At 42.7% G+C, this 25,251-nt stretch overlaps 1 protein-coding gene across 5 annotated transcripts in view; it reads left to right on the forward strand.

Annotated features, from left to right (window-relative positions):
• gabrg2 (gamma-aminobutyric acid type A receptor subunit gamma2) overlaps positions 1-25,251 on the forward strand; it is a 223,839-nt gene that overhangs the window by 104,079 nt on the left and 94,509 nt on the right. For all 5 annotated transcript variants that reach the window (XM_034178011.1, XM_034178012.1, XM_034178014.1 and 2 more), the window contains exon 6: positions 7,067-7,204. In XM_034178011.1, the coding sequence (XP_034033902.1) occupies positions 7,067-7,204 (138 nt within the window). The remainder of the gene's footprint in view (positions 1-7,066; positions 7,205-25,251) is intronic.

A 25,251-nucleotide genomic window follows, 5' to 3' on the forward strand; every position in this document is an offset into this window, starting at 1 on the left:
TGAATGCTCTGCGTGGCAGCACACTGACATCATTGTGTTAAAGTACTTTGTGCATCTGCATCAGATGGAAAAGCACTATAGAAATCCAATCTATTTATCACTGAAACACACAGTGCTTGTACATTTCAAAGTATAACAACCACTAAGACTCAACAAACATCACAGCTAAAGTGAAATTGCGACTTTAAGTTCCATAACCATTGTTCTAGCTTATTCCTGCTTTCCAAATGGACACTGAATCCATAATTTGTCTTGGAAGCAGTGGCAGTGACGGTGCAAAGAGCCGGTCTGGCTATCTGCAATGTGCCAAATGAGCCGGTCCTTTCATCCCGTTCCTCTGCGGTTAGCGCTCAGCATTACTGGATGTCTGAAAGCACTTTACTTATAAAACCATTTAAAGTTTCAACTGAAGAAAGTTCATGTGCATAATTTAAGCCCCTCCTTCCTCGGCTGATTTGTGCTCTGTCTAGACTGAAATATAAAGAGAATTAGCTGGAGATCATTAAGAGAGGGAATTCAACACAGGGGAAAGAGCATTTATTCACAGCATAACGAGTTTAATTCCCATTTTATCTGCAACCAGATTTATGAGAGGCTGTGCCATTTTTCAGATTTGGACACCAGACTGATTCAATCCATCAGACTTCGATGATTAGATTATGGTAATGCATGTGTGCGTCTTAAGTGAATCAGTGTCAGATAGCTGAGATTACTGTTACCACTTTTACAGTCCTGTGTATCCTGTTGATTGCAAAATCGGTAAAATACAAGTAATAGCTAGACATCCATTTGCCCATATTTGATTTTTAGGATGGCATAAAATAGAGGAAAAAAATTTATCTTCACAGATGGACTGGATACTTTTTATTTTCTCAACATGTTATGCAAGAGCCCATTATATAATCGTCTTTTTTTGGCCTGAAAAAGCACATTTTTAATTTAGTTTTCTTTGTCGATGACAATTTCTCTAAAATAATATCTTTATAAATATACTGTATGCAAAAAAGGAGGAGGGGAGTTGGCAGGATACATCTCCTACAAAGTCATAATTATTCTACTACTATCCCAGCCACTCATCAAGGTGACTTTTCAGTTTAGCTTTTGTGATCCTCTATTTGGTAAAGTCATTCTTCAATCTTGCCAAAAAAGGAAGATATTGTAAACACCAGATGTTTTTGTGCACATACTGGTGAATCTTCACACCACTTTCTTCTACTGCTGTTATTTAGCCCAATCCTTGATTTCCACATGGTTTCAACCTCATATGTATCCAAGCGAACGGCCCCAAAATACTTTGGTGGTGCTGCTCTGATTTTGCTGTAATTCTTCCTGCTCTTTGTCTTGGGGGTTCCACTATTGTAGATCAGAAGATGATGAATAACTCTACAACTTGTACACCACTTGGAATTCAATTTTCATCAAACTTCAACCAAATTCACATTTGATCATGGTGCCATTGAGCCTTCATACGAGGTCTGTTAGAAAAGTACCCGACCTTTTTATTTTTTGCAAAAACCATATGGATTTGAATCACGTGTGATTTCATCAGCCAATCTTGAACCTTCATGCGCATGCGTGAGTTTTTTCCCACCTGTTGGCTGCGTGATTCGCATGTGAGCATGCTTTGTGGGAGGAGTGGTCCAGCCCCCTTGGCGGATTTTCATTGTCAGGAGAATGGCTGAGCAAACTCTGAGAGACAGCCAGGTGGAAACCATTCAGAAAATTCAGATGGCTTTTGGTGAAGATCTTATGGGCATCATACAGATTAAGGAGCATTACAACCAGATTAAAGACAGCCCACAGCGGCTGAGGGCACGCCGCGCTTCGAGCAGCCATCGACAGGCTGAAACGACCAGATCATTTCCAAAGTGAAGGCTGTGTTGATCCGGGACATCATCTGACTACCAGAGAAATGGCAAGAGAGGTGGACATAGCACTTTTTCGGCACATTACACTGTTACAGGAGATTTTGTAATGAAAGACGTGCAGCGGAATTCACGCATCAGGACGGAGCCGCGTAATGGCGCAGAACAAATAGAACAGATGAAATTATCAGGAATGGGATCTTGATGACAGATGTTAGCGATCATTTACCAGTTTTTTCAATATTTAAATATAAAAATAGGTACAAGAAAAAAACTGTTATAAACTTTAAAAGAGATAAGTCAGTAAAAGCCTTAGAGGCATTAAAATATGATCTTAAAAATCAAAATTGGGAAGAAGTTTATGTCAGTGATGTTAATGTAGCATATAACTCATTTATGAAAATATTGATGAAATCATATAATAAAAACTGTAAATTAATAGAAATTAGTAATAAAAGAGTAAATAAACTATGGCTGACAAAGGGGATTATTACAGTGAACAATTAAATAAGAGTAAAGATAATATGAGGGCAACATGGGGAATTATAAAAAGTGTGATTGAAAGTGATGGAGCGGAAGAAACTTTTCCAAATTACTTTGTCAAAGAAAATAAAGAGATATATGACAAAAGAGAAGTGGCAAATGGGTTTAATGATTATTTTTCAAATGTAGGATCAAGTCTGGTGGGAAATAAACTAATAGTAGAAGATACATTACATACACTTGTAAATATGGTCAATAGTATTTTCCTGGACAATGTGGAAAAAGATGAAATAAGAAATATTGTAAAAAACTGTGTAAGCAAAAGATCATCTGACCATGAAGATTTAGACATGATTACTGTAAAAAGTATAATAGAAACTGTTATTGAACCATTCACTTATATTTGCAATCTGTCTCTGTCAACAGGGATTTTTCCAGATGAAATGAAAATTGCCAAGGTAGTCCCATTATATAAAAATGGAGACAAACATAATTTCTCTAATTACAGGCCAGTATCATTGCTTCCAGTTTTCGAAAATTATGGAAAAAGTTTTTGTGACAAGGTTGGATAAATTTATTGAGACACATCATATTTTAAATAATGCTCAGTATGGATTCAGAACAAAACATTCGACAGCTATGGCAATTATGGAATTAATAGAGAAAATATCAACAACAATAGAAAATAAGGATTATTTTGTAAGTATTTTTAATGACTTGAAAAAGGCTTTTAATGTTATTGACCACTCAAGATTGCTTCACAAGTTACAACAATATGGAATAAGAGGTATTGCACATCAGTGGGTAAAAAGCTACTTAGAAAACAGAAAGCAGTTTGTTCAGATAAATAATACCAAATCAGAATTGTGTAATATTACTTATGGAGTACCAGAAGGATCGGTACTTGTACCCAAACTGTTTATTTTGTATATCAATGATTTTGTGAATGTATCTAATGTGCTTGGTAGCATTTTATTTGCTGATGATACGATGCTGTTTTTACTGGATCAGATATACAGGAAGTAGCACAAGTGATAAATACAGAATTGGAAAGGGTTAAACATTGGTTTGATATAAACAGACTGTGACTATATTAATAAGACAAATTTCATATTGTTTAATGACAGAGCAAAAAATAACGTGTCATTACAAATAGATGGAATGGATGTACAAAGGGTAAAAGAAATGAAATTTTTAGGAGTCATGATTGATGAAGATCTTACATGGAAGTCACACATAAATTACATAAAAGGAAAAATAGCGAAAGCCATTGCTGTTTTGCATAAAGTAAAATATTCATTAAATAGTTATGGTTTATTAACATTGCACAATTCATTGATTTTCCCATATTTAACTTATTGTGTAGAAATCTGGGGATCAACATATACAACTTATATACAACCTTTGTTTATTCTGTAGAAAAGGGCTTTAAGGGTGATTAGCAACAGTGGTTTTACAGATCCATCTAATCCATTGTTCATTAAGTATAGGGTACTTAAATTTTGTGATTTGGTCGATTTGAAAATATTACAAACAATGTACCAAGCTAATAAAAATGCTTTACCAACAAACATTCAAAATATGTTTGAGAAAAGAGTAAGTAGTTATAAATTGAAAGGAATAGAAGTCTTTAGAAAACCAAGATTTAGAACCAAAGTAAAGGAACGGAGTATTGCAGTAAATGGTGTAAAATTATGGAACAATCTCAACAAAGAAATTAAAGAATTAAGGTTGCTTAAATTATTTAAAAAACATATTAAACTAGATGTATTAAGTAAGTATGAAACTATGAAATAAGTCAGTGGGCTGTAAGGAAGTCAAAAAGGTAATTTGTTAATAATGTTTAAAATGTTTTAAGTTTAAAAATGTAACCTGTCAGAGATGTAATCTATTAAATAATGGTCATAATTATGAAATAAGTCAGTGGTATGTGACAAGTTAAAGAAATACAATCTGTTAAATGATGTCGAATAATGACGCTGGATATTGAAAGATTGTATTGTAAAAAGGGGCAGAAAATATAACACTTGTTCTTCTCTCTGCTCTTTTTCATTCTGGTAATTGAGATGCTTTATTTCTGCTTTTCTGTTTTGTTTTTTTTTCTTTTAAATGAATGAAATAAATATTGAAGAAAGAAAGAAAAGAAAGAAAGAACAAAAAGCACCTCCGTGTTGGAAGTCTCACGGACATGCCCAGTTCTTCCACCATTCGGAAGATTCAGACGGCTTTGGGTGGCTTTTCAGTCGAGTGAGTATCCGAGAAATTGTCGAAGAGTTGGGCATGCCACAATATGTCCTGTGAGACCAACACAGAGGTGCTTTCGTTCTGCGCTATTAGCGGCTCCGTGGCAAATTCCTCCGCTCCTGTTTTCATGACAAAATCTCCTTTAACAGTGGAATGTGCCGGAAAAGTGCTGATGTCCGCCTTTTCTGCCATTTCTCTGGTAGTCAGACGACGTCCCGGATCAACACAGCATTCAGTTTGGAAATGATCTGGTCGTTTCAGCCTGTTGATCGCCGCTCGGAGTGCGGCGCGCCCTCCGCCATTGTGCGCCGGCTGTAACACTCCTTAATCTGTGTGATACCCATAAAATCGTCCCTGAAGCCATCTAAATTTTCCAAATGGTGGTCCACCTGGCTGTCTCTCACAGTTTCTGGAAAAATTTGATGCAGCGCTGCTCCAGCTGTTCAGACATTTTCCTCACAATGAAAATCCGACGAAGGGGGAGGACCAGTGCTCACTTAAAGTCTGCTCACAGGTGAATGACGCAACCGACAGGCGTGAAAAAACTCACGCATGCGCACGAAGGTTCAAGCTTGGCTGATGCAGTCACACGTGATTCAAATCCATAAGGTTATTGAAAAAAATAAAAAGGTCGGATACTTTTCTAACACACCTCGTATAACAGCCAGTTTACGCAAACAAATGTTTATCACATAAACCAAAAGCAAAGAACAAGATCAAAAATAATACTAGCTTTATTTGTATAACACATAAATGTTAGGTGCTTCACAGCAACATTACAGCAAGACAACAATGGAACATGGACAAAACAATATGGAATTAATCAATCAAAGATACATCAATTAAAAATTCATTGTAATATTATGAATGCGTAATTATTAACCATAATTTAGGGGAAATATGGCATAAAGTGTAGAATAAGCAGAATAATAAGCAGAACAAGCAGCAGAAATTTGATTGCATGAAAAAATGTTGGACATGAATTCTGTTTTAAACTGATAAATGTTCCATGTAATTCTTGAAGGCAGCATATTTTGCTGTAAAATCTCAGTGTACGTTTCTGAATGCTCCCATCATAGAAGTATGAATTATCTTTGCTAGGTACACTGACACCATCCCATACCATGACAGACCAACCTGGTCTCACGGCAAGTCATGATTCAGCAGCACAAAATATACATTAATCTATTGGTTTGTGATATTGTGACGAAAAGCACCTCATTTTCATCACGGCAGGACAAATTAATTCTAATTCATTCTGTGATGGCTGTACGAAATTAAAAGTGAAGTGGGGGGGGGGGTCAGGGTGGTTATGGTTAGGGTGGGGGGAAAGAGTAATATTGGGTTAAGGTTAGGGTCGGGGGTAGGAGTAGGGTTAGGAATAGTGAATTAAAAAAAGTCACGAAAATTTGACTAATTTGGTCAGGGGACCACGAAAAAAAAAAAACCTGAGACTGGGCTGGACAGACCCTGGCTTTTGCACATGTCTGGATTGTCCTTTTCATCTTTGGTCTGAAGCACATTTCTTCCAAAAAACATCTAGAATACTGATTTGTCTGATCACAATTTGTATTTCAACTGCATGATGGTCCATCCCAGATGGCTCTAATCCCAGAGAAGTCAAAACCACTTCTGGAGAAGGTGACCATAAAGCTTGTATTTTGCACAGTGAGACTTTTCGTGGCATTTCTGAATGTAATTCCATCAAGTACTGCTTGACAAAGGTTTTTCAAACTCACCTCTTGCCCATGTGGTTATATCAGCTATTGATGAATGGAGGTTCTTGTGCGATCTGAAGAATTGGAGCTCATGAGCGTTCAGCTTCAGCTTGCTCCCTTGCCCTTTACACAATGAAATTCCTCCATCTTTCTTGAATTAATTAATGGTTTTATTTAGTGTAGAAGGTGAAACTAGCAAATCTCTTCAAGTACCTCATTACTAGCCCTAAATTGCCCCTGTCCTAATTTTTTTGGAATGTGTTATAGGCCTTAAATGCAGAAAAGATGTATTTATACAATTGACAACACAAAACATGAAATATCTTGGGTTTATACTGTCTACAATGAAACAGAAGTCAAAGTAATTGTAAATATCACTTTTTTTTTTTTGTTTCATTCTCTAAATTGTCCCAACATTGTCTGATTTGGGGTTGTGTATCATTTAAGAACTATTTTGTGTGAGAATATCTGAAACATTTTAGTCTGGAAATAAAGAATAACACAACAATTTCTGAGTTATACTAGAGGACTTTAGCTGTCTTATTAACTTGGTTATTAATTACATCAACAAAGAAAGATGCCAGTGGTCAAAGTCACTGCATTTTCCCTTAATTTGGCCATATTATGCGGTAATGGGGCCATGGCCTCCAGTGCACTCCATATGCCCTAAACAGAATATTAATTAGCCTTTGCTAACATTTTTTTATGATCTTTGTGATCTAAATTAACTCTGAACTGTCTTGCTTGATATTTCAGATGGATACCCCAGGGAGGAGATTGTGTACAAGTGGAAGCGGAGCTCTGTGGAGGTTGGGGACATTCGCTCCTGGAGGCTTTACCAGTTCTCGTTTGTGGGACTGAGGAACACCACCGAGGTTGTCAGGACTGTCTCAGGTAAGGAAACCAAGCAATGTCTATCTGGTTCTGTGCAAATGTTGTTTTAGCCTTTATTTGAACATTGGAATCTCACTGAACATACTGCACAGCTGTGAAATGTGTGCATTTTGAACAAAATTATTACTAACCAGTAAACCAGACGTCGCTACATATGATGCCATATGCCTCTCCCGATGTCACTCTCTTATTTACATTCTCTGTCTGTTTCTCTCTGTCTCAAAATTGCCATACCGTATCCAATTTTGATCGATTAACGATAACTGTATCACTAGAGAACATTGCTGAAAAAGGGACAACAACAGTAAATGTCAGATCAACAGGAACACAACTAAGAAGATTTTTATCTGTTTTTGTTCTGCCTCAAGGAAAATCCATACAGACTACACAAAATTCATTTTTGCAGTATACAGGTCAGAGAGATTTTTCCACAGAAATATATAATTGCTGAAAAGAGTGGAATGCTGCATTTATGAAATCAATTGATGTATTATAAGAGCTGGATCCAGTTTTGAATGAAGAAGTAAGTCCTATATAGGCCTTTATCAGAGGTGGTTAATCCTGACATCAGTGAGTAAAAGTACTCTTTATATTTGTTCTATCCACCCAGCTAAACCAGCTAATTTTAATCAGTTCAACTCTTCAGGCAGGTGGACAAGCTAATCAGTGAAATCACATGTCTTTGGAGCACAGGTAGAAACAATACATGGTCTGACTTTTACTCATTGAATCGTGGTTACCCCCTTGTGGCCTTTATCAAGCACATGCAGTGGCTGAGGGACTAGATAGGACTTGCTTCTTTCTTAAATTTTGACGTTGACATTTTGCTTGGCCTATATATGCCAATCCACAAGGACATTTTAGAAGGTATACTACGTACATGTGTAGTGTTACAGTTGATAAATGAAGAAATGGAATATTGCTTACCAGTACGGGGATGAGAGAAGCACTTGGTGGAATTAGAACATTGTGCACAATTACTGCATCTAAAGAAACCTTTCGCTGGGCTGGAGAGCCAAATAGTCGAGACAGGAGTGGTCATATTTGAAAGAACCAGTCGAATCATGAATATTACGTGCACGTCTGAATATAAATTCGGGCAGCTCAGCACAGATGTCTGTAAGTGTCGGATCACTCTTAAGAACGTGCCAATATTTGAAAATTATGTTTTTTATTCTCCCCACCAGTGGAGTATAGCAGGTAGAAAAAAAACAATTTAGATGTTGAAGAAGATTTAGATTTCTTCTTAAGTAAAGAGGCAAGATCAGTATTTAGAGCTCTGTCCCATGCTTTGATAATATCAGTTTTATCATAACCACATTGTTCAAACCGATGTGCTAAAAGAGCTGCTTTTGACATAAAATCAGTAACAGTACTACAGTTTCTTCTAACTCACAAAAACTGACCCACTGGTATGTTACGCACTAAATGAGGTGGATGATTACTGTCTGCTCTCAATAAAGTATTTCTACTAAGGGATTTACGATTGCAAAAAATTATTACCATCCTCATAAATAGTGAGATCTAAGAAGTCAATGGAGTGAAAATTATAATTCATAGTAAAAGAAAAGATAATCTGTGGTGGAATTAAAATAATTCAGAAATTGATGTAACTCAGTAAAACTCCCTATTGCAGAAACAATAGGCCGTAAAGGGGGATAATCCAATTGTTTATGAATTTTGGGTAAACCGTAGAATACTGGACAAGGAGGGTATTCACAAAAGAAAAGTCTTCTCTTTTTCTGTAATCCAGCCTTTCTTATAAGATGCATCAATAAATTCATGAATCATACTGTTGATATTAGAAGTGGGATTAGAAGATGGAGGTTGATAGTGTTTTACGTTATTTAGCAGTTTCAAAATACCACATTCATAATTCTCTAACTCCATGACAACACCACAACCCCCATTGTCGGCGGGGCGAATGATGATATCCCGTCTGGATTCCAAAGGTCGCAACATGTCCGATTCACTATTTGTCATATTTTTATCTTTAGATGGGCATAAAGCAACAAACTTGGAAAAATCCCACTCAAGTAACTGGCTGAAGGTCACTATAGTAGGATTTAAATTTGAAGAAGGCAAGAACCTCAATTTCTTTTTAAAAGGGGTCATTTCTCTTAAAGACTCACTGATATTAGAGTCCAGATCATTACTTGCAGTGTTATTATTAGACAAAACATTAAATTTAGAGAAAAAATGTTTCAAATGAAGCTGTTTGAAAAATTTAAAAGAATCAACTTCAAGAGAAAAAGAATCAAAGTAGTTAGAAGGCGCAAAGGAGAGTAGCTGTGAGGACAGAATCAGAGATGTTAATCACAGTCTCCTCGGGTGTGTCCGCAGGGACCAACGAGTGGGCAGCGGGGGTTCTCTTCTTTTTCCCCCTTGTGCCCTACCTTGTCTTAGTCTTTGAGTGTGACCTTGATCCAAAAAAAAAAAAAAAAAAAACTACTGCTGGATTGGGAAAAGCCGCGACCTCTGACGTCAGCTCATCAGAGGAATTTCTCTCACTCACGGTGGAAAGAGACATGTGCCTGTGCGTATTGAGGAGGGGCAGGCAATTGTTCCTTAAAAAAACTTCCTCTTTTTCCCCATGCCAATCATAAACTGATCCATCTATATAGTCTTTTGTGTCCTGTTCATATTTTGTTATCTTATTTGCCTGTAGGTCTTTCACAAAGGACGACACAGTAATGGAGGTTTTCTCTATAACCTCAGCAAATGCATCAGCATTAACTTTGCTCTTCATTTCTTCTTCCACCCGCAACACTCTTGTTCAGACTTAGTCTTCACAGTTATCAAAAGCATAAGATCAAGAGAGCATTTGTTTAAAATTTGCTCCCATTTCAGCATGAAGAGTTCATCATTCAAACCAAATGATGAAGTTTTATTAATGCACAAGCCACGCAGAATGCGATTAGCTCTCCAATATTCAGACAGAGTTATAGAATGCCACAAAAATCTGGATTCTGATTTCTTCAGATCTTCTCGTTTTTTTGGTCAGGGACGGTATATTGGACTTTGAAGACTTAAATGTATCCTTAAATAAGGAGTGCGGCAAAACAATGCCCATGACAATGCACCAGCAGTGTATGAATACACATCATTTTCAGATTAACATGATACATAAGTGCAAGTACACTAACTATTTAAATAATATCAACCCGGTGTATGAAGATAACAACTGCCACAAATGTATCACATCAGTGACATCATGCCAAGTGGAAGAGTGAACACAGGGCCCCACACATTCTTTACAAAATGGTGGTGGTTTTAGACCCTGGTTTCCCATGAAAGCCATGTTATGTCTAACCTAATGCTGGAAAGCACAGTTTAGCACAAACAGTGATGTAACAACAATCAGCATAAAATATGTCTTAAAATTGTCTGCACATACGTACTTTAGTAGCATCATCCAGAAATAACTTCACAAGTTGATGTTGCCAGATTAACTGGCGCCTTGCAGTTATGCTACTGAATATGCCTCCTCACACATTTAGCCATACATCTGTGAATGGTTGCAATTCAAAGGACAATGAGATTCTTTCATACTTCCATGAAAATGTATTGTTTTTTACAGACATTTTGACCACAAATCATATCCACAAACTATTTCACAACAGAAAATCAAATATGTTAACAAAGAAATGCTTATAAAACAATACAGTTGCATGATCATATTTGTTTTTAATTTCTTGCCTTTAATGTTTGCGCTATGCATTTGCGCAAATGAGGTTTTTACTGTTCATGCAATAATCCTGCATGTGAAATTAATGACCTCACCACAATGTCTAATACAATAAACGATGCCTTCTGTAGCCTCTCTTGTAAACTGATGAGGTGCAGCCAAGAAGCGTCCATTCCACTCTGATCGATACTCACCTAAATGGGACGAGTGGAATTAATTGATTATCTCATAAAAATAATTCACAGTTATGCCCAGCGAGGAAGAAAAGATCACCACATTTATAATAAATGGGCATACATATGCCAGGCTTTGTAATAGTAGCAACAGAAGGTAGAACTTTAGCTGTAGTAACTACAACATGAAATGTCTGTACCTTCTAATTAAACTGAGTTGATGAAATAGTGTGGGATTTATGAGGTGCTCTTTTAGTCCAGTTAGAAGAACCTAATTGAAAAAATTGAGTCACTTCCTGCAGCTCATCTAATGAGGATAAATTCCACACGGGTAGCACTCTTGGATAGATTTCCTTCGATTCACACCACAGACAAAGCCCAGGTCTCATTAGGTATACATTCTATTTCGTAGCAATGCATACCTTATATAAATGAACTGCATGTGAAAAACTAGACAATGCAGGCAAAACAATACTGGTTATTCTCTAACACATTACTGTCAGAGGAATTAAGCATCCATCTCTAATGCATAGTGTTGTATCCAGACATTATTCCTGAATTTAATGCATTCAGCACACAATGAGTACTGCATGTCAGGATTTGGGTTTTGTTTACTTTTATTTCTATGTTTTATTTTGTTCTGTTACTTTCTGTTATGTTTAGTCTCTTGCTGGGGTTTTTCCTGCTTGAGTCTGTCTGTCCCTTTCTCTCGTCTGTCTCTGCTAACTCGTGGTGGTGGTGAGTGTTTCCCTCTCTCTGACCACATCCTCTTTCTGGAGCGTTCCACGCACACCTGTTGCTAATCTGCACCTCATCACCTGGGTGTTTTTAAGATCCTCATTTTGCCTTGCTCCCTTGCCAGATTGATGCATCTAGTGCCTTCTCTCCAGCTCTGTTTTGTGTATTCTCGACCTGCTTGCCTCACATGTGTTACGAGTACCTCCCTATATCCTCGACCACATCTTTGTGTGATGTTCTTGGTTTTGTTACTCTTGTTGGACCGCCTCACTGTGTACCAGACTCCATTTACTGTTTCAGTAAACTGTTTGTACCTACAGAGCTTGTTGTCTGAGTCCTGCATTTGTGTCCAGCCTAACCTGTTACCCAGACCTGATACTGCATAAATGAATGAAATATACCCTCTTTTTGCTGTTATCCAGTACAGACTATTTACAACATGTACATCACCCTTTGATACAAAGTGACATAGAGGACAGCTGACCTGGGCATAATGAACTGATGTAGAAGCAAAACAGGAAAGAAACTGAAGTCAGTCTGTAGAACGAAAAACAGCTGGTGCAACACAGAAGTAGGTGCTAAAAAGTTTATTAAGGTGCTAAAGACACAGAAAAACACATCTTCATCAGAGTCCTGGAAAGACCTGGATGGTTCAGCCTAAATACTAACAGGAGCCAGGTGTCATGATGCGTAAAGGGGGCGTGACCATCTGTCAATCAAGGCACTCACTCAATTTATAATTAGTTCATAATTAGAGACACACCGTCCCAATTAAAAAGAACAAACATGACAGTAACCCAGAGTAAAAAACATAAATGTTAATGTTAAAGAAAACAAGTAAAGTTCAATTCTTCATTCAGATCAAACAGTTCCAAAGTGCCCAAAGTATAAATCCAAAATGCTTCTCTACATAAAAAAATTTTTAATGATGTCACCTCCTCTGGGTGGAAGTGTAATTTTCTCAATCCCCCAGAATTTTAAAGACAGGCAGCAGAACGCAACTGCACCATCATATATATATATATATATACACTCAACAAAAATGTAAACACAACATTTTTGGTTTTGCTCCCATTTTGTATGAGATGAACTCAAAGATCTAAAACTTTTTCCACATACACAATATCACCATTTCCCTCAAATATTGTTCACAAACCAGTCTAAATCTGTGATAGTGAGCACTTCTCCTTTGTTGAGACAATCCATCCCACCTCACAGGTGTGCCATACGAAGATACTGATTAGACACCATGATTAGTGCGCAGGTGTGCCTTAGACTGTCCACAATAAAAGGCCACTCTGAAAGATGCAGTTTTATCACACAGCACAATGCCACAGATGTTGCAAGATTTGAGGGAGCGTGCAATTGGCATGCTGACAGAAAGAATGTCAACCAGAGCTGTTGCTCGTGTATTGAATGTTCATTTCTCTACCATAAGCCATCTGCAAAGGCGTTTCAGAGAATTTGGCAGTGCATCCAACCAGCCTCACAACCGCAGACCACGTGTAACCACACCAGCCCAGGACCTCCACATCCAGCATGTTCACCTCCAAGATCGTCTGAGACCAGCCACTTGGACAGCTGCTGAAACAATCGGTTTGCATAACCAAAGAATTTCTGCACAAACTGTCAGAAACCGTCTCAGGGAAGCTCATCTGCATGCTCGTCGTCCTCATCGGGGTCTCGACCTGACTCCAGTTCGTCGTCGTAACCGACTTGAGTGGGCAAATGCTCACATTTGCTGCCGTTTGGCACATTGGAGAGGTGTTCTCTTCACGGATGATGCGAAGGAGATGTGTTGCACTGCATGAGGCAAATGGTGGTCACACCAGATACTGACTGGTATCCCCCCCCAATAAAACAAAACTGCACCTTTCAGAGTGGCCTTTTATTGTGGGCAGTCTAAGGCACCCCTGTGCACTAATCATGGTGTCTAATCAGCATCTTGATATGGCACACCTGTGAGGTGGGATGGATTATCTCAGCAAAGGAGAAGTGCTCAATATCACAGATTTAGACTGGTTTGTGCACAGTATTTGAGGGAAATGGTGATATTGTGTATGTGGAAAAAGTTTTAGATCGTTGAGTTAATCTCATACAAAATGGGAGCAAAACCAAAAGTGTTGCATTTATATTTTTGTTGAGTATATAAATATGTCATTATTATATAAGTGAACTAATACTTGACCACTGAGTTAGTGTAGTGCAACAAGACAAATATAACACTAGGAATAGCTATAAAACAAAACAAACATTTCAATGTAAGATAATACAAAATAATAATGAGAGTACAGCGGTGCCTCGTTTATCGCTGGAGTTATCTTCTAAAAATAGCCCGCGATAGGCGAAATCCGCGAAGTGGCCAGCGTTATTTTTTACAATTATTATAGACGTTTTAAAGCTGTAAAACCCCTCACTACACACTTTATACACTTTTCTCAATCAGGCATGAACATTTTCTCACTTTTCTCTCGTGTGTAAACACTCTCAAAGTTCAAACCTGAGTAGAAAAATAAGACCAACCTGTTTTCAGGCCCAAACATTTGTTTGAGAAATAAAAATAGAACGTTTTCCTGTAAATAATTATGATGGCTTTTAGAACTAACAAATTTAATTTTAACGATCAACGTACGAGGTTGGACACATAAGAAATTATTAATAGTGACTGACCAGTATTTCACAGTTCCTCTGATTGTGCCTCTTTGTCCTGGTGCCACGCCTCTGTTGCATCTTTTTCCACTGACTCACACCTCGCTGCAGGTGTATTTTTCCGAGTGAGCGACAATATCACCTCAAAATCTCTCATCAGCCATTAAAATTTTCACCGAAAACCAGCTTAATTTTTCGAACCGTGTCCACTTCGATGTGCCTCACAGGTTTAGAAAAAATTTTGATCAAACAAAGGCCAGTCTCTCAGCAACTTCAGACAAAGGGATTCCGACGAGGGGCTGGATGACTCCTCCCACAAGGAGTGCTCACAGGTGAATGACGTCACCGACAGGCGTGGAAAAACTCACGCATGCGCACGAGGGTTCAAGCATGTCTGACGTAAAAACATATGAATGAAATCCATATAGTTTTTGAAAAAAATTAAAAGGACCTATACTTTATTGACAGTCCTCGTATGTATGTATGTATGTATGTATGTATATATATATATATATATATACGAGGTCTATTAGAAAAGTATCCGACCTTATTATTTTTTTCAAAAACCATATGGATTTGAATCACGTGTGATTACATCAGACATGCTTGAACCCTCGTGGGCATGCGAGAGTTTTTTCACGCCTGTCGGTTACGTCATTCGCCTGTGGGCAGTCTTTGAGTGAGGAGTCGTCCACCCGCTCGTCGATTTTTTTCATTGTTTAGGAATGGCTCAGAGACTGTTGCTTTGTTTGATAAAAATTTTTTCAAAACTGTAAGGCACAACTGAGTGGACACCATTCAATAAATTCAGCTGGTTTTCGGTAAAAATTTTAACGGCTGATGAGAGATTTTGGTCTGGTAGTGTCGCTTTAAGGACGGTCCACGGCGCCTGACGGCGATCTGCGCTTCGAGGCGGCAGCGTCTCGCCGTTTCAAGTTGAAAACTTCCACATTTCAGGCTCTGTTGATGCAGTAAGTCGTCAGAGAACAGAGAACTTTCAGAAGAAGTCGGCATGAGGAGTTTATTCGGACATTCCATTGTTAACGGTCATTTTGTAATGAAAGAACGTGCGGGCAGAGTCGCATGTCGGGCTGGACCCGACCGCGGGGGGTCGCGGCAGGAAAAACACCTCCGTTGGAAATCTTAACGGGCAAGTTGGAACATGCCCAAGCTGTTAAACAATTTCTCAGTTACTCACTTGTTGAAAGCCATTAAAAGCCGCCTGAATTCTACAAATGGTTTTCAACACGGAGGTGTTTTTCCTGTCGCGGCGCACACAGATTTGCCGAGTCGTCACGGAAACGACTCTGCGAATTTGCGCGTACGTCTTTCATTAAAAAAATGTCCTTAAACAGTGGAATGTCCGCATAAATTCCTCATGCCGGCCTCTTCTGAATCTTCGCTGTTCTCTCACGATGTCCTGGGTGAATTAAGCCTTAAATTAGGATGTTTTCAGCTCGAAACAGGCCGACGACAGCGCCTGGAAGCGCTGCAGGACGTCCCGCTCCGTGGGAAGTCCTTACACCGACAGAAACACCCCATAATCTCTCATCAGCCGTTAAACTTTTCACAGAAAACCAGCTTAATTTCTCGAATAGTGTCCACTCGGATATTCCTCACAGGTCCAGAAAAAATTTTGATAAAGCAACGCGCGCCGTCTCGAGCAGCGTGTGAAACAAAGGAATTCAGCCGAGAGGGCGGGACCACATCTCACTCAAGGCCTGCCCACAGGGAAATGACGTCACCGACACGCGTGAAAAAACTCACGCATGCGCACGAGGGTTCAAGCATGATTGGTGTAATCGCATGTCATTCAAATCCATATAGTTAAAAAAAAAAATAAAAGGGTCGGTTTATTATCTAAGAGACCTCGTATATATATATATATATTTTTTTTTTTTTTTTTTTTTTTCCTGAAATATTGCATAACTGTGTCACTATAAATGACTGTTCTCCACCCTTCCCTGTTGGCCAGTCAGATATCTGTGCCTAATTTCATCAGCAGTTTTACCAGCTCCAGGTTCCCATCAATGACAGACCGGTGGATCGCTGTCTGTCCTTCTGGGCTGAAGGAGTTGTTAAATTTGCAGTTTTTCATGTTCTGCAGCAACGACTGCAGCTCCTTGATGTTGTCTTTCTTCGCCGCTTCTTGGAAAACCCTCTGTGTGTGTAACAAGTTGACATGTCTGCCTGGCTCATGATTGCAGCTCGGGTGAAAGGTGTTGGACAAAGTAATACTGCCTGCATCCTGAAGCTGATAATAATCATCTTCCCCTGTTGAGCATCACAGGTGGGTTCAGAGCAGTCTTTAATATCTTTAATATGATGCAAGCGCGCAAAGCACATGAGTCAAAACTTTTTTGAGTAGCACAGTTCCTGCAAGTATCTAATTTTACTTTCACCCCTGCTGGTAATAACGGCTGTGGGTGTGCATGTCGGAGATCACATGCCTGTAATAATCTGATGACACATGCACTCCACTGATGCAATGGTCAGGGAAACCTGGTTTACATGTAATCAGTCCATGGGTTGCATATCATTCGACACCCAGCAGTGTGACATGACAGGACTTCAAAAGAGCAGATCACAGCACTCGCCCTGCCATGCCCCCCCCACCAGCTTGCTTTCCACCCATACCTTGGGTGGCATGTATGGCATTGGATGAGCATTTTGGATATTCCTGCTGTATTGTGGAATTTTGTGCTGTGTTGTTTTTATTATTTGTCCTTTTTATTTTATTCAGTTTTTTTTCATAGGGGAAGGTTTATGTCCACATTAGACTTGCATTCTGGGTAGCTGATCTCGATTCTGGAGCTGCTGCAGTCGGAACTGTGCAAATCATTCGAGCCAGTTTCATGCTACATTCTGGGTATTCATACGGCATTCGTACAAGGCTGTACAAATGTCTGTCCCATACGAATGTAGCTTGAATTGTTTGTTTTTACAATTTGTGTGATTTGTATGGCATTCGTGCGCTAGTGTGATAGGGCTCTTAACATTGATGCACCACATCACCACGCTTAATATCTCACAGGCTGCCACCTGCTGGACATGCCTGGGTGTGTTCCAGGTCATCGTCTTACACCATATGCCTGCTGGACAGGTCAAAGGAAAGTTATCTCATCACCTGCATGATGAACATATGGAGCAGGAGTGCATTAAGTTACTCGTACAAGGAGCTTGAAATGAGCTTGTTTGTCAGTTTCTTTTACTTCCAAAGCCTCAATGTGGTGGTATAGAACTTGCTGAAGAACAGCCATATGCACACATGCACACACACTCACACAGAGGCCACTTGGTTATTATAATAGAAATTGTGCCATCCTTTCTTGGAACCATCAACTTATCATGGTGCAGAAGTTTGTGTGTCCCAATGATTTTTAAAGCTGTGTTGTCTGGAGCATTCATGCTCTAGGTAGGGTCTGTCATGGAAAATTGGTCTCAGGCTTACGGCCGGCCAGGCTAAGAATAGCGCATAAAGACTCCATGGGCAAACAAGGCAGAGGGAATGTAACCCAGCTTGGAGGAAGGTCGTGGCCCATGTCAGGAGCCAGGCCTGGAGAGTTGGTCCATCAGCGAGCACATGGTGGCCGCGCTTGCCACAGAGCCTGGCTGGGCTCAGCCCAAAGAGGCAATGTGGCCTTTCCATCAACACCCTGTGGGTATTTATTTTTTTTCAGTTCAAACCCCACCCCTGCTACCTTGTCTATGTAATGTGGATTTTCATAAGGGAAGGGCACCGGGCCTAAAACCTGTGTCAGTGCAACATGCAGAGTGACCTTGGGTTTGCTGTGGCAACCCTGAGAGCAAACAAGGGAGCAGGCAAAAGGACTTACTTTATTACTTCCGCCAAGGAGGTTATGTTTTCGGTCGTGTCCGTTTGTTGGTTGGTTGGTTGGTTTGTTAGCAGGATTACTCAAAAATCCTCAATGGATTTCAATGAAATTTTTACCAGGGGTGTATCTTGGCCTAACTTAGAAGTCATAAAATTTTGGTAATGATCCGGAACACGATCTGGATCCAGTAATTTTTTTAAGGATTCCTTATCATTGCAGGTTAGGGCCAATTTCAACATTTTTGCATCTAACTTCATGAAGACGGGTCACAAAGGCTGAACAAAAATTAAGGTACGACACCACAATAATTTAGCATTTGTTTCTCCTCTCCTAGTTCATGCAGTTTCTCTTTATAAATACATTTGCTGAAGATCTAAGGGTTTATGTTGTGAAAGTGTAGTGACACGGACCCACAACAGGGGGCGCAAATGAACGGCCAATAGATGAGCCAAAAAGTAACAATTTAATGTTGTGAAACGTGCACAACGAATATACAGACAATCTCAGAATATAATTACAGTCAAATCACAAAGGTGATGTGTGGGCAGGCTCGAGGATAGAAGACGTCTGTCCTGAGATGAAGCGGAACCACAAGATTTCCTCCGCCACCGAACCCAGAGAATACTGGAGCCGCCAAGTCCCGAATTCCCAGGTGATCACCGTCCCCGACTGTCGGATCTGGTACTGCTGGCGAGAACAAAGACAGTCAAGTGTGGGTGTGTGTACACCCAGTAACAACAGCGGTGGGAATGCCACTTCCACCTCTCACTCAATATGCTGATGTGTTTGCAGTGATCCCTCAGAGAAAAAGAGTGCCGTCCTGCACTCACTCAGCTTCCACAAAACAAGGGACCGGTACGCCTGCAAACACTCACAATGTACAGATTACAGATAAACACAAAAAGGCTGAGGATATTACCTACAATGAAGTACGATATCTCGGCAACGAGGTGGAGATGACGTCTGGTCTTTATGGAGTGTGATGATGAAGAATGTGTGACAGCTGTCAGGAATTGAGTGACAGCTGTCACTCCCGGCTGTGTCCGTGGCGGCAGCGCCCTCTCGTGCCTGAAGCCCGCACTTCAGGCAGGGCGCCCTTTGGTGGCTCCAGCTCCAGCTCCCGGCTTCACTGCGGATCCACCCGGTGTTCCATGTTTCACTGCGGCAGGGCTGAGGACTTTTAGGATTTTGAAGGGTCCAATGAACCTGTCCATCAGTTTTGGTGACTGTACTTGTAGAGGGATGTCCTTCGTCGACAACCACACCTCCTGCCCGGGCTGGTATGCAGGGGCCGGGGACCGCCGGCGGTCTGCATGGGTCTTGGCCCTCGTCCGGGCCTTCAACAAGGCAGAACGGACGGTGCGCCACACCCGACGGCACCTCCGAAGGTGGGCCCGGACCGAGGGCACACCGACCTCTCCCTCCACCACGGGAAATAATGGGGGCTGGTACCCCAAACACACCTCAAATGGGGAGAGGCCGGTGGCAGAAGACACCTGGCTGTTATGCGCATACTCGATCCAGGCCAGATGGTTACTCCAGGCCGTCGGGTGCGCGGATGTTACGCAGCGGAGGGTCTGTTCCAGTTCCTGGTTGGCCCGCTCTGCCTGTCCGTTCGTCTGTGGATGGTACCCGGACGAGAGGCTCACGGTGGCCCCCAGTTCCCTGCAGAAGCTCCTCCAGACGTGTGAGGAGAACTGGGGACCACGATCTGAGACGATGTCGGTGGATATCCCATGCAGATGGACGACATGGTGGACCAGGAGGTCTGCTGTCTCCTGGGCTGTTGGGAGCTTCGGGAGGGCCACGAAGTGGGCCGCCTTGGAGAATTGGTCCACTATCTTGAAGATGGTGGTGTTGCCCTGGGACGGCGGGAGGCCCGTGACGAAATTCAGGCTGATGTGGGACCAGGGGCGATGAGGCACGGGTAACGGCTGAAGAAGTCCTTGGGACCTTTTATGGTCTGCCTTGCCCCTGGCACAGGTGGTGCAGGCCTGGATATATTCCCGGACGTCGGCCTCCATAGACGCCCACCAGAAGCGCTGCCGGACAACTGCCACGGTCCTTTGCACCCCTGGATGACAGGAGAGCTTGGAACCGTGACAGAAGTCCAAGACTGCAGCTCTGGCCTCTGGTGGGACGTACAAACGGTTCTTCGGACCGGTTCCGGGGTCCGGGCTCTGTGCCAGGGCCTCCCGGACGGTCTTCTCCACGTCCCAGGTGAGGGTGGCCACGATAGCGGACTCCGGGATGATGGGCACCGGTGGATCCGACAGCACCGTTTTGACTTCGTCTTCGTGTACTCGGGACAAGGCATCCGATCTCTGGTTCTTGGTCCCAGGGCGATAGGTGATCCGGAAGTCAAAACGTCCGAAGAACAGTGACCAGCGGGCTTGCCTGGGGTTCAGCCGCCTGGCGGTCCTGATATACTCCAGGTTCCGATGGTCAGTCAAAACCGTGAATGGCACAGACGCTCCCTCCAACAGGTGTCTCCACTCCTCAAGAGTCTCTTTCACTACAAGGAGTTCTCGATTGCCGACGTCATAGTTCCATTCAGCTGGGGTCAACCTGCGAGAAAAGTAGGCACACGGGTGAAGAACCTTATCGGTCTCTCCGCTGTGGGATAGCACGGCTCCTATCCCTGAGTCAGAGGCGTCCACTTCAACCACGAACTGGCGGCTAGGGTCGGGCTGCACCAAAACTGGCGCAGTAGAGAACCGTCATTTCAACTCCTTGAACGCGGCTTCGCACCGATCCGACCAGGTGAAGGGGACTTTTGGAGAGGTCAGGGCTGTCAGGGGGCTAACTACCTGACTGTAGCCCTTAATGAACCTCCTATAGAAATTAGCGAAGCCGAGGAACTGTTGCAGCATCCTACGGCTTGTTGGTTGGGGCCAATCTCTCACCGCCGCAACCTTGGCCGGATCAGGGGCGACGGAGTTAGAGGTGATGATAAACCCCAGGAAGGACAAAGACGTGCGGTGAAACTCGCACTTCTCGCCCTTCACAAACAGTCGGTTCTCTAATAACCGCTGCAGGACCTGATGTACATGCTGGACATGGGTCTCAGGATCCGGAGAAAAGATGAGAATATCGTCCAGATATACGAAGACGAATCGGTGCAGGAAGTCCCGCAAGACATCGTTAACCAAGGCTTGGAACGTCGCGGGGGCGTTGGTGAGGCCGAACAGCATGACCAGGTACTCAAAGTGACCTAACGGGGTGTTAAATGCCGTCTTCCATTTGTCTCCCTTCCGGATCCGAACCAGGTGATACGCATTTCTAAGATCCAGCTTAGTAAAGATTTTGGCTCCATGCAGGGGGGTGAACACGGAATCCAACAATGGCAACGGGTATCGGTTGCGAACCGTAATCTCATTCAGCCCCCTGAAATCAATGCATGGATGGAGTCCGCCATCTTTCTTGCCCACAAAAAAGAAACCTGCCCCCATCGGGGAGGTGGAGTTCCGGATCAGCCCGGCAGCTAATGAGTCCCGGATGTAGGTCTCCATTGATTCTCGCTCAGGTCGTGAGAGGTTGTACAGCCTGCTGGATGGAAACTCAGCTCCTGGAACCAAATCAATGGCACAATCGTACGGACGGTGCAGGGGAAGGGTGAGTGCCAGATCCTTGCTGAAGACGTCAGCAAGATCGTGGTACTCAACCGGCACTGCCGTCAGATTGGGAGGGACTTTGACCTCCTCCTTAGCCTGTAAACCGGGGGGAACCGAGGATCCTAAACACACCCGATAGCAGGTTTCGCTCCACTGAACCACCACCCCAGACGGTCAATCAATCTGGGGATTGTGCTCCAACATCCATGGGAAGCCCAAAATCACGCGGGAGGTAGAAGGAGTTACAAAAAACTCAATCTCCTCCCGATGGTTTCCAGACACCACCAGAGTTACTGGTTGTGTCTTGTGTGTGATTAAAGGGAGGAGGGTGCCATCTAGTGCCCGCACCTGCACTGGCGAAGGAAGCGCCACCAGAGGGAGCCCTACCTCCCTTGCCCATCTGCTGTCTAGCAGACTCCCTTCTGACCCCGTGTCCACCAGTGCTGGGGCTTGAAGGATTAAATCCCCGCTCAGGATTGTAACTGGGAGTCGTGTGGCAATCTGTGTGTGTCTCACTTGAATGTTTTGACCCCCCCTTAGCCCAGTCTCTAAGGGCGAGTGTTGTTGTTTTGGCCGTTTGGGGCAGTTTTTCTGTGTGTGCTCAGTTGAGCTGCAGAGAAAACACTCTCCATGGATCAGCCTCCTCATTTTGGCCCTGTGCGTTTCTCTAACAACATCAGCAGGGGGAGCTGTTGCCCCACGGAGCGCTGTGGCTGTGGAGCGTGGGGAGGGCGGCGCCTTTTCGAACCTGGAAGGGAGAGGGGCGGCGCATATCCGGTCACGTCCTTCGCCTCGCTCCCGACGGCGTTCCTCCAACCGATTGTCTAACCGTATAACGAGATCGATAAGCCCATCTAAATCCCGCGGTTCCTCCTTAGCTACCAGCTGCTCCTTCAGAACCAACGACAGTCCGTTTATGAAGGCGGCGCGGAGCGCAACGTTATTCCAGCCGGACCTCGCAGCCGCGATGCAGAAGTTGACTGCATAAGCGGCTGCGCTCTCGCGTCCCTGTCTCATTGACAGCAGCACTGTTGAAGCGGTCTCTCCTCTGTTAGGGTGATCAAACACTGTTCTGAACTCCCCCACAAACCCAGTGTATGCTGATAACAACCGTGAGTTCTGTTCCCAGAGCGCCGTAGCCCAGGCGCATGCTTTACCCCGAAGCAGAGCAATCACATAAGCTATTTTACTAGCATCTGACGCGTACATGACGGGACATTGTGCGAAGACGAGCGAACACTGCATAAGAAAGTCCGCGCACGTCTCCACACAACCTCTGTACGGCTCAGGAGGGCTTATGTATGCTTCAGGGGATGGTGGGAGGGGTTGTTGAACCACCACTGGAACATTTATATCCTGCACAGGGTCGGCAGGAGGACGAGCTGCAGCAGCGCCCTGAGTGCTCGCTGCCATCTGTGCAGAGAGAGCCTCCACCCTGCGGTTCAGGAGGATGTTTTGCTCAGTCATCTGATCTAACCGAGCTGTAAAGGCGGTGAGAATGTGCTGCAGCTCACCAATCACGTCTCCTGCAGACGCCTGCGCTCCCTGCTCTCCCATTGGTTGTTCAACAACCGGGTGACACCCCTCGGAGTCCATGACGCTGGTCGAGATATCCTGTTGTGAAAGTGTAGTGACACGAACCCACAACAGGGGGCGCAAATGAACGGCCAATAGATGAGCCAAAAAGTAACAATTTAATGTTGTGAAACGTGCACAACGAATATACAGACAATCTCAGAATATAATTACAGTCAAATCACAAAGGTGATGTGTGGGCAGGCTCGAGGATAGAAGACGTCTGTCCTGAGATGAACCGGAACCACACGATTTCCTCCGCCACCGAACCCAGAGAATACTGGAGCCGCCAAGTCCCGAATTCCCAGGTGATCACCGTCCCCGACTGTCGGATCTGGTACTGCTGGCGAGAACAAAGACAGTCAAGTGTGGGTGTGTGTACACCCAGTAACAACAGCGGTGGGAATGCCACCTCCACCTCTCACTCAATATGCTGATGTGTTTGCAGTGATCCCTCAGAGAAAAAGAGTGCCATCCTGCACTCACTCAGCTTCCACAAAACAAGGGACCGGTACGCCTGCAAACACTCACAATGTACAGATTACAGATAAACACAAAAAGGCTGAGAATATTACCTACAATGAAGTACGATATCTCGGAAAATAGGTGGAGATGACGTCTGGTCTTTATGGAGTGTGATGATGAAGAATGTGTGACAGCTGTCAGGAATTAATGAGTGACAGCTGTCACTCCCAGCTGTGTCCGTGGTGGCAGCGCCCTCTCGTGCCTGAAGCCCGCACTTCAGGCAGGGCGCCCTTTGGTGGTGGGCCAGCAGTACCTCTTCTGGCGGCCCACACAACAGTTTAATCTTCTGGGGCCAATGCCGGCGTATACGATGGCTGAGACCAAGCTTTACTAAATTATAAATAACTTTTTAATGCTATGAGATAGAAACTTACTTTTTTGGCTGAAAAGTTAACTCCGCGGACTTTCGAGCCACCGTCAACCATCTTTGTACTCCTCATGAAGCTGAGTGATGACGTGAGCAATGTGAGTGTCCATTCGGAATTTGTTCACCATGACATGGTTTTCCAAAATCCAATCGTAGGGCAGAGTCACCTCACGTGATACACCAAAGATTGTTTTTAGGAATGATGTGTTACCAGTTGGACCATTTGAATAGGCCCCTCCCTGGCTGCTCAAATGCGCCCTGTGCCATTACGTACAGCAAAAGTGAAAGTGAGTAGACAGAGCAAATAGAGAGCCTCTCATACAATCTCACATGCTCACACAGAGTGGGTGAGTATCAGGATTGCTCGACTAGTTTTCCTGTGAATGTTACTAGATAAGCCTGTGGCAAGCTTTCTCGCTCCAGCATAAAGCACTGTTTCCCATATCAATGGAGTGAGGGGAGAGGGGTCGCTCCTCAAACTGAATGAGCCTCAAAGTGTGAATCTTGTTTTCAGAGCAGGAGAGAACAAACACACAGTCAACTTCATAGTAGAAGTTTGTGATGTGACCTTTGTGTAATAGCAGACAGAAATTGCTTTGAGATGAAGACAAACAAAACATATAAACCATTTTGTTTATATTGTTCAAAATGTGCATTTGTGTTTATTATTTGAACTTTTTGTTGTACAGACTTTCACACAAGAGCCCAAATTACCTTTATAAAGTGTCAAAACAGTTGTTTATTATAGTTTGCTGTGTGTTTTGAATAAATGTGTGTGGAAAAAAATTGCCGCTTTACTTTTTCCTTTCTTATTTCTGATTGTAAACCTTTATTACACTTATAAAACACAGCTATAGCATGTATATTTTGAAAGCACAGGTT

The sequence above is a fragment of the Thalassophryne amazonica genome, chromosome 9 (assembly GCF_902500255.1).
Source record: "Thalassophryne amazonica chromosome 9, fThaAma1.1, whole genome shotgun sequence".
NCBI classification, from domain to species: Eukaryota; Metazoa; Chordata; class Actinopteri; order Batrachoidiformes; family Batrachoididae; genus Thalassophryne; species Thalassophryne amazonica.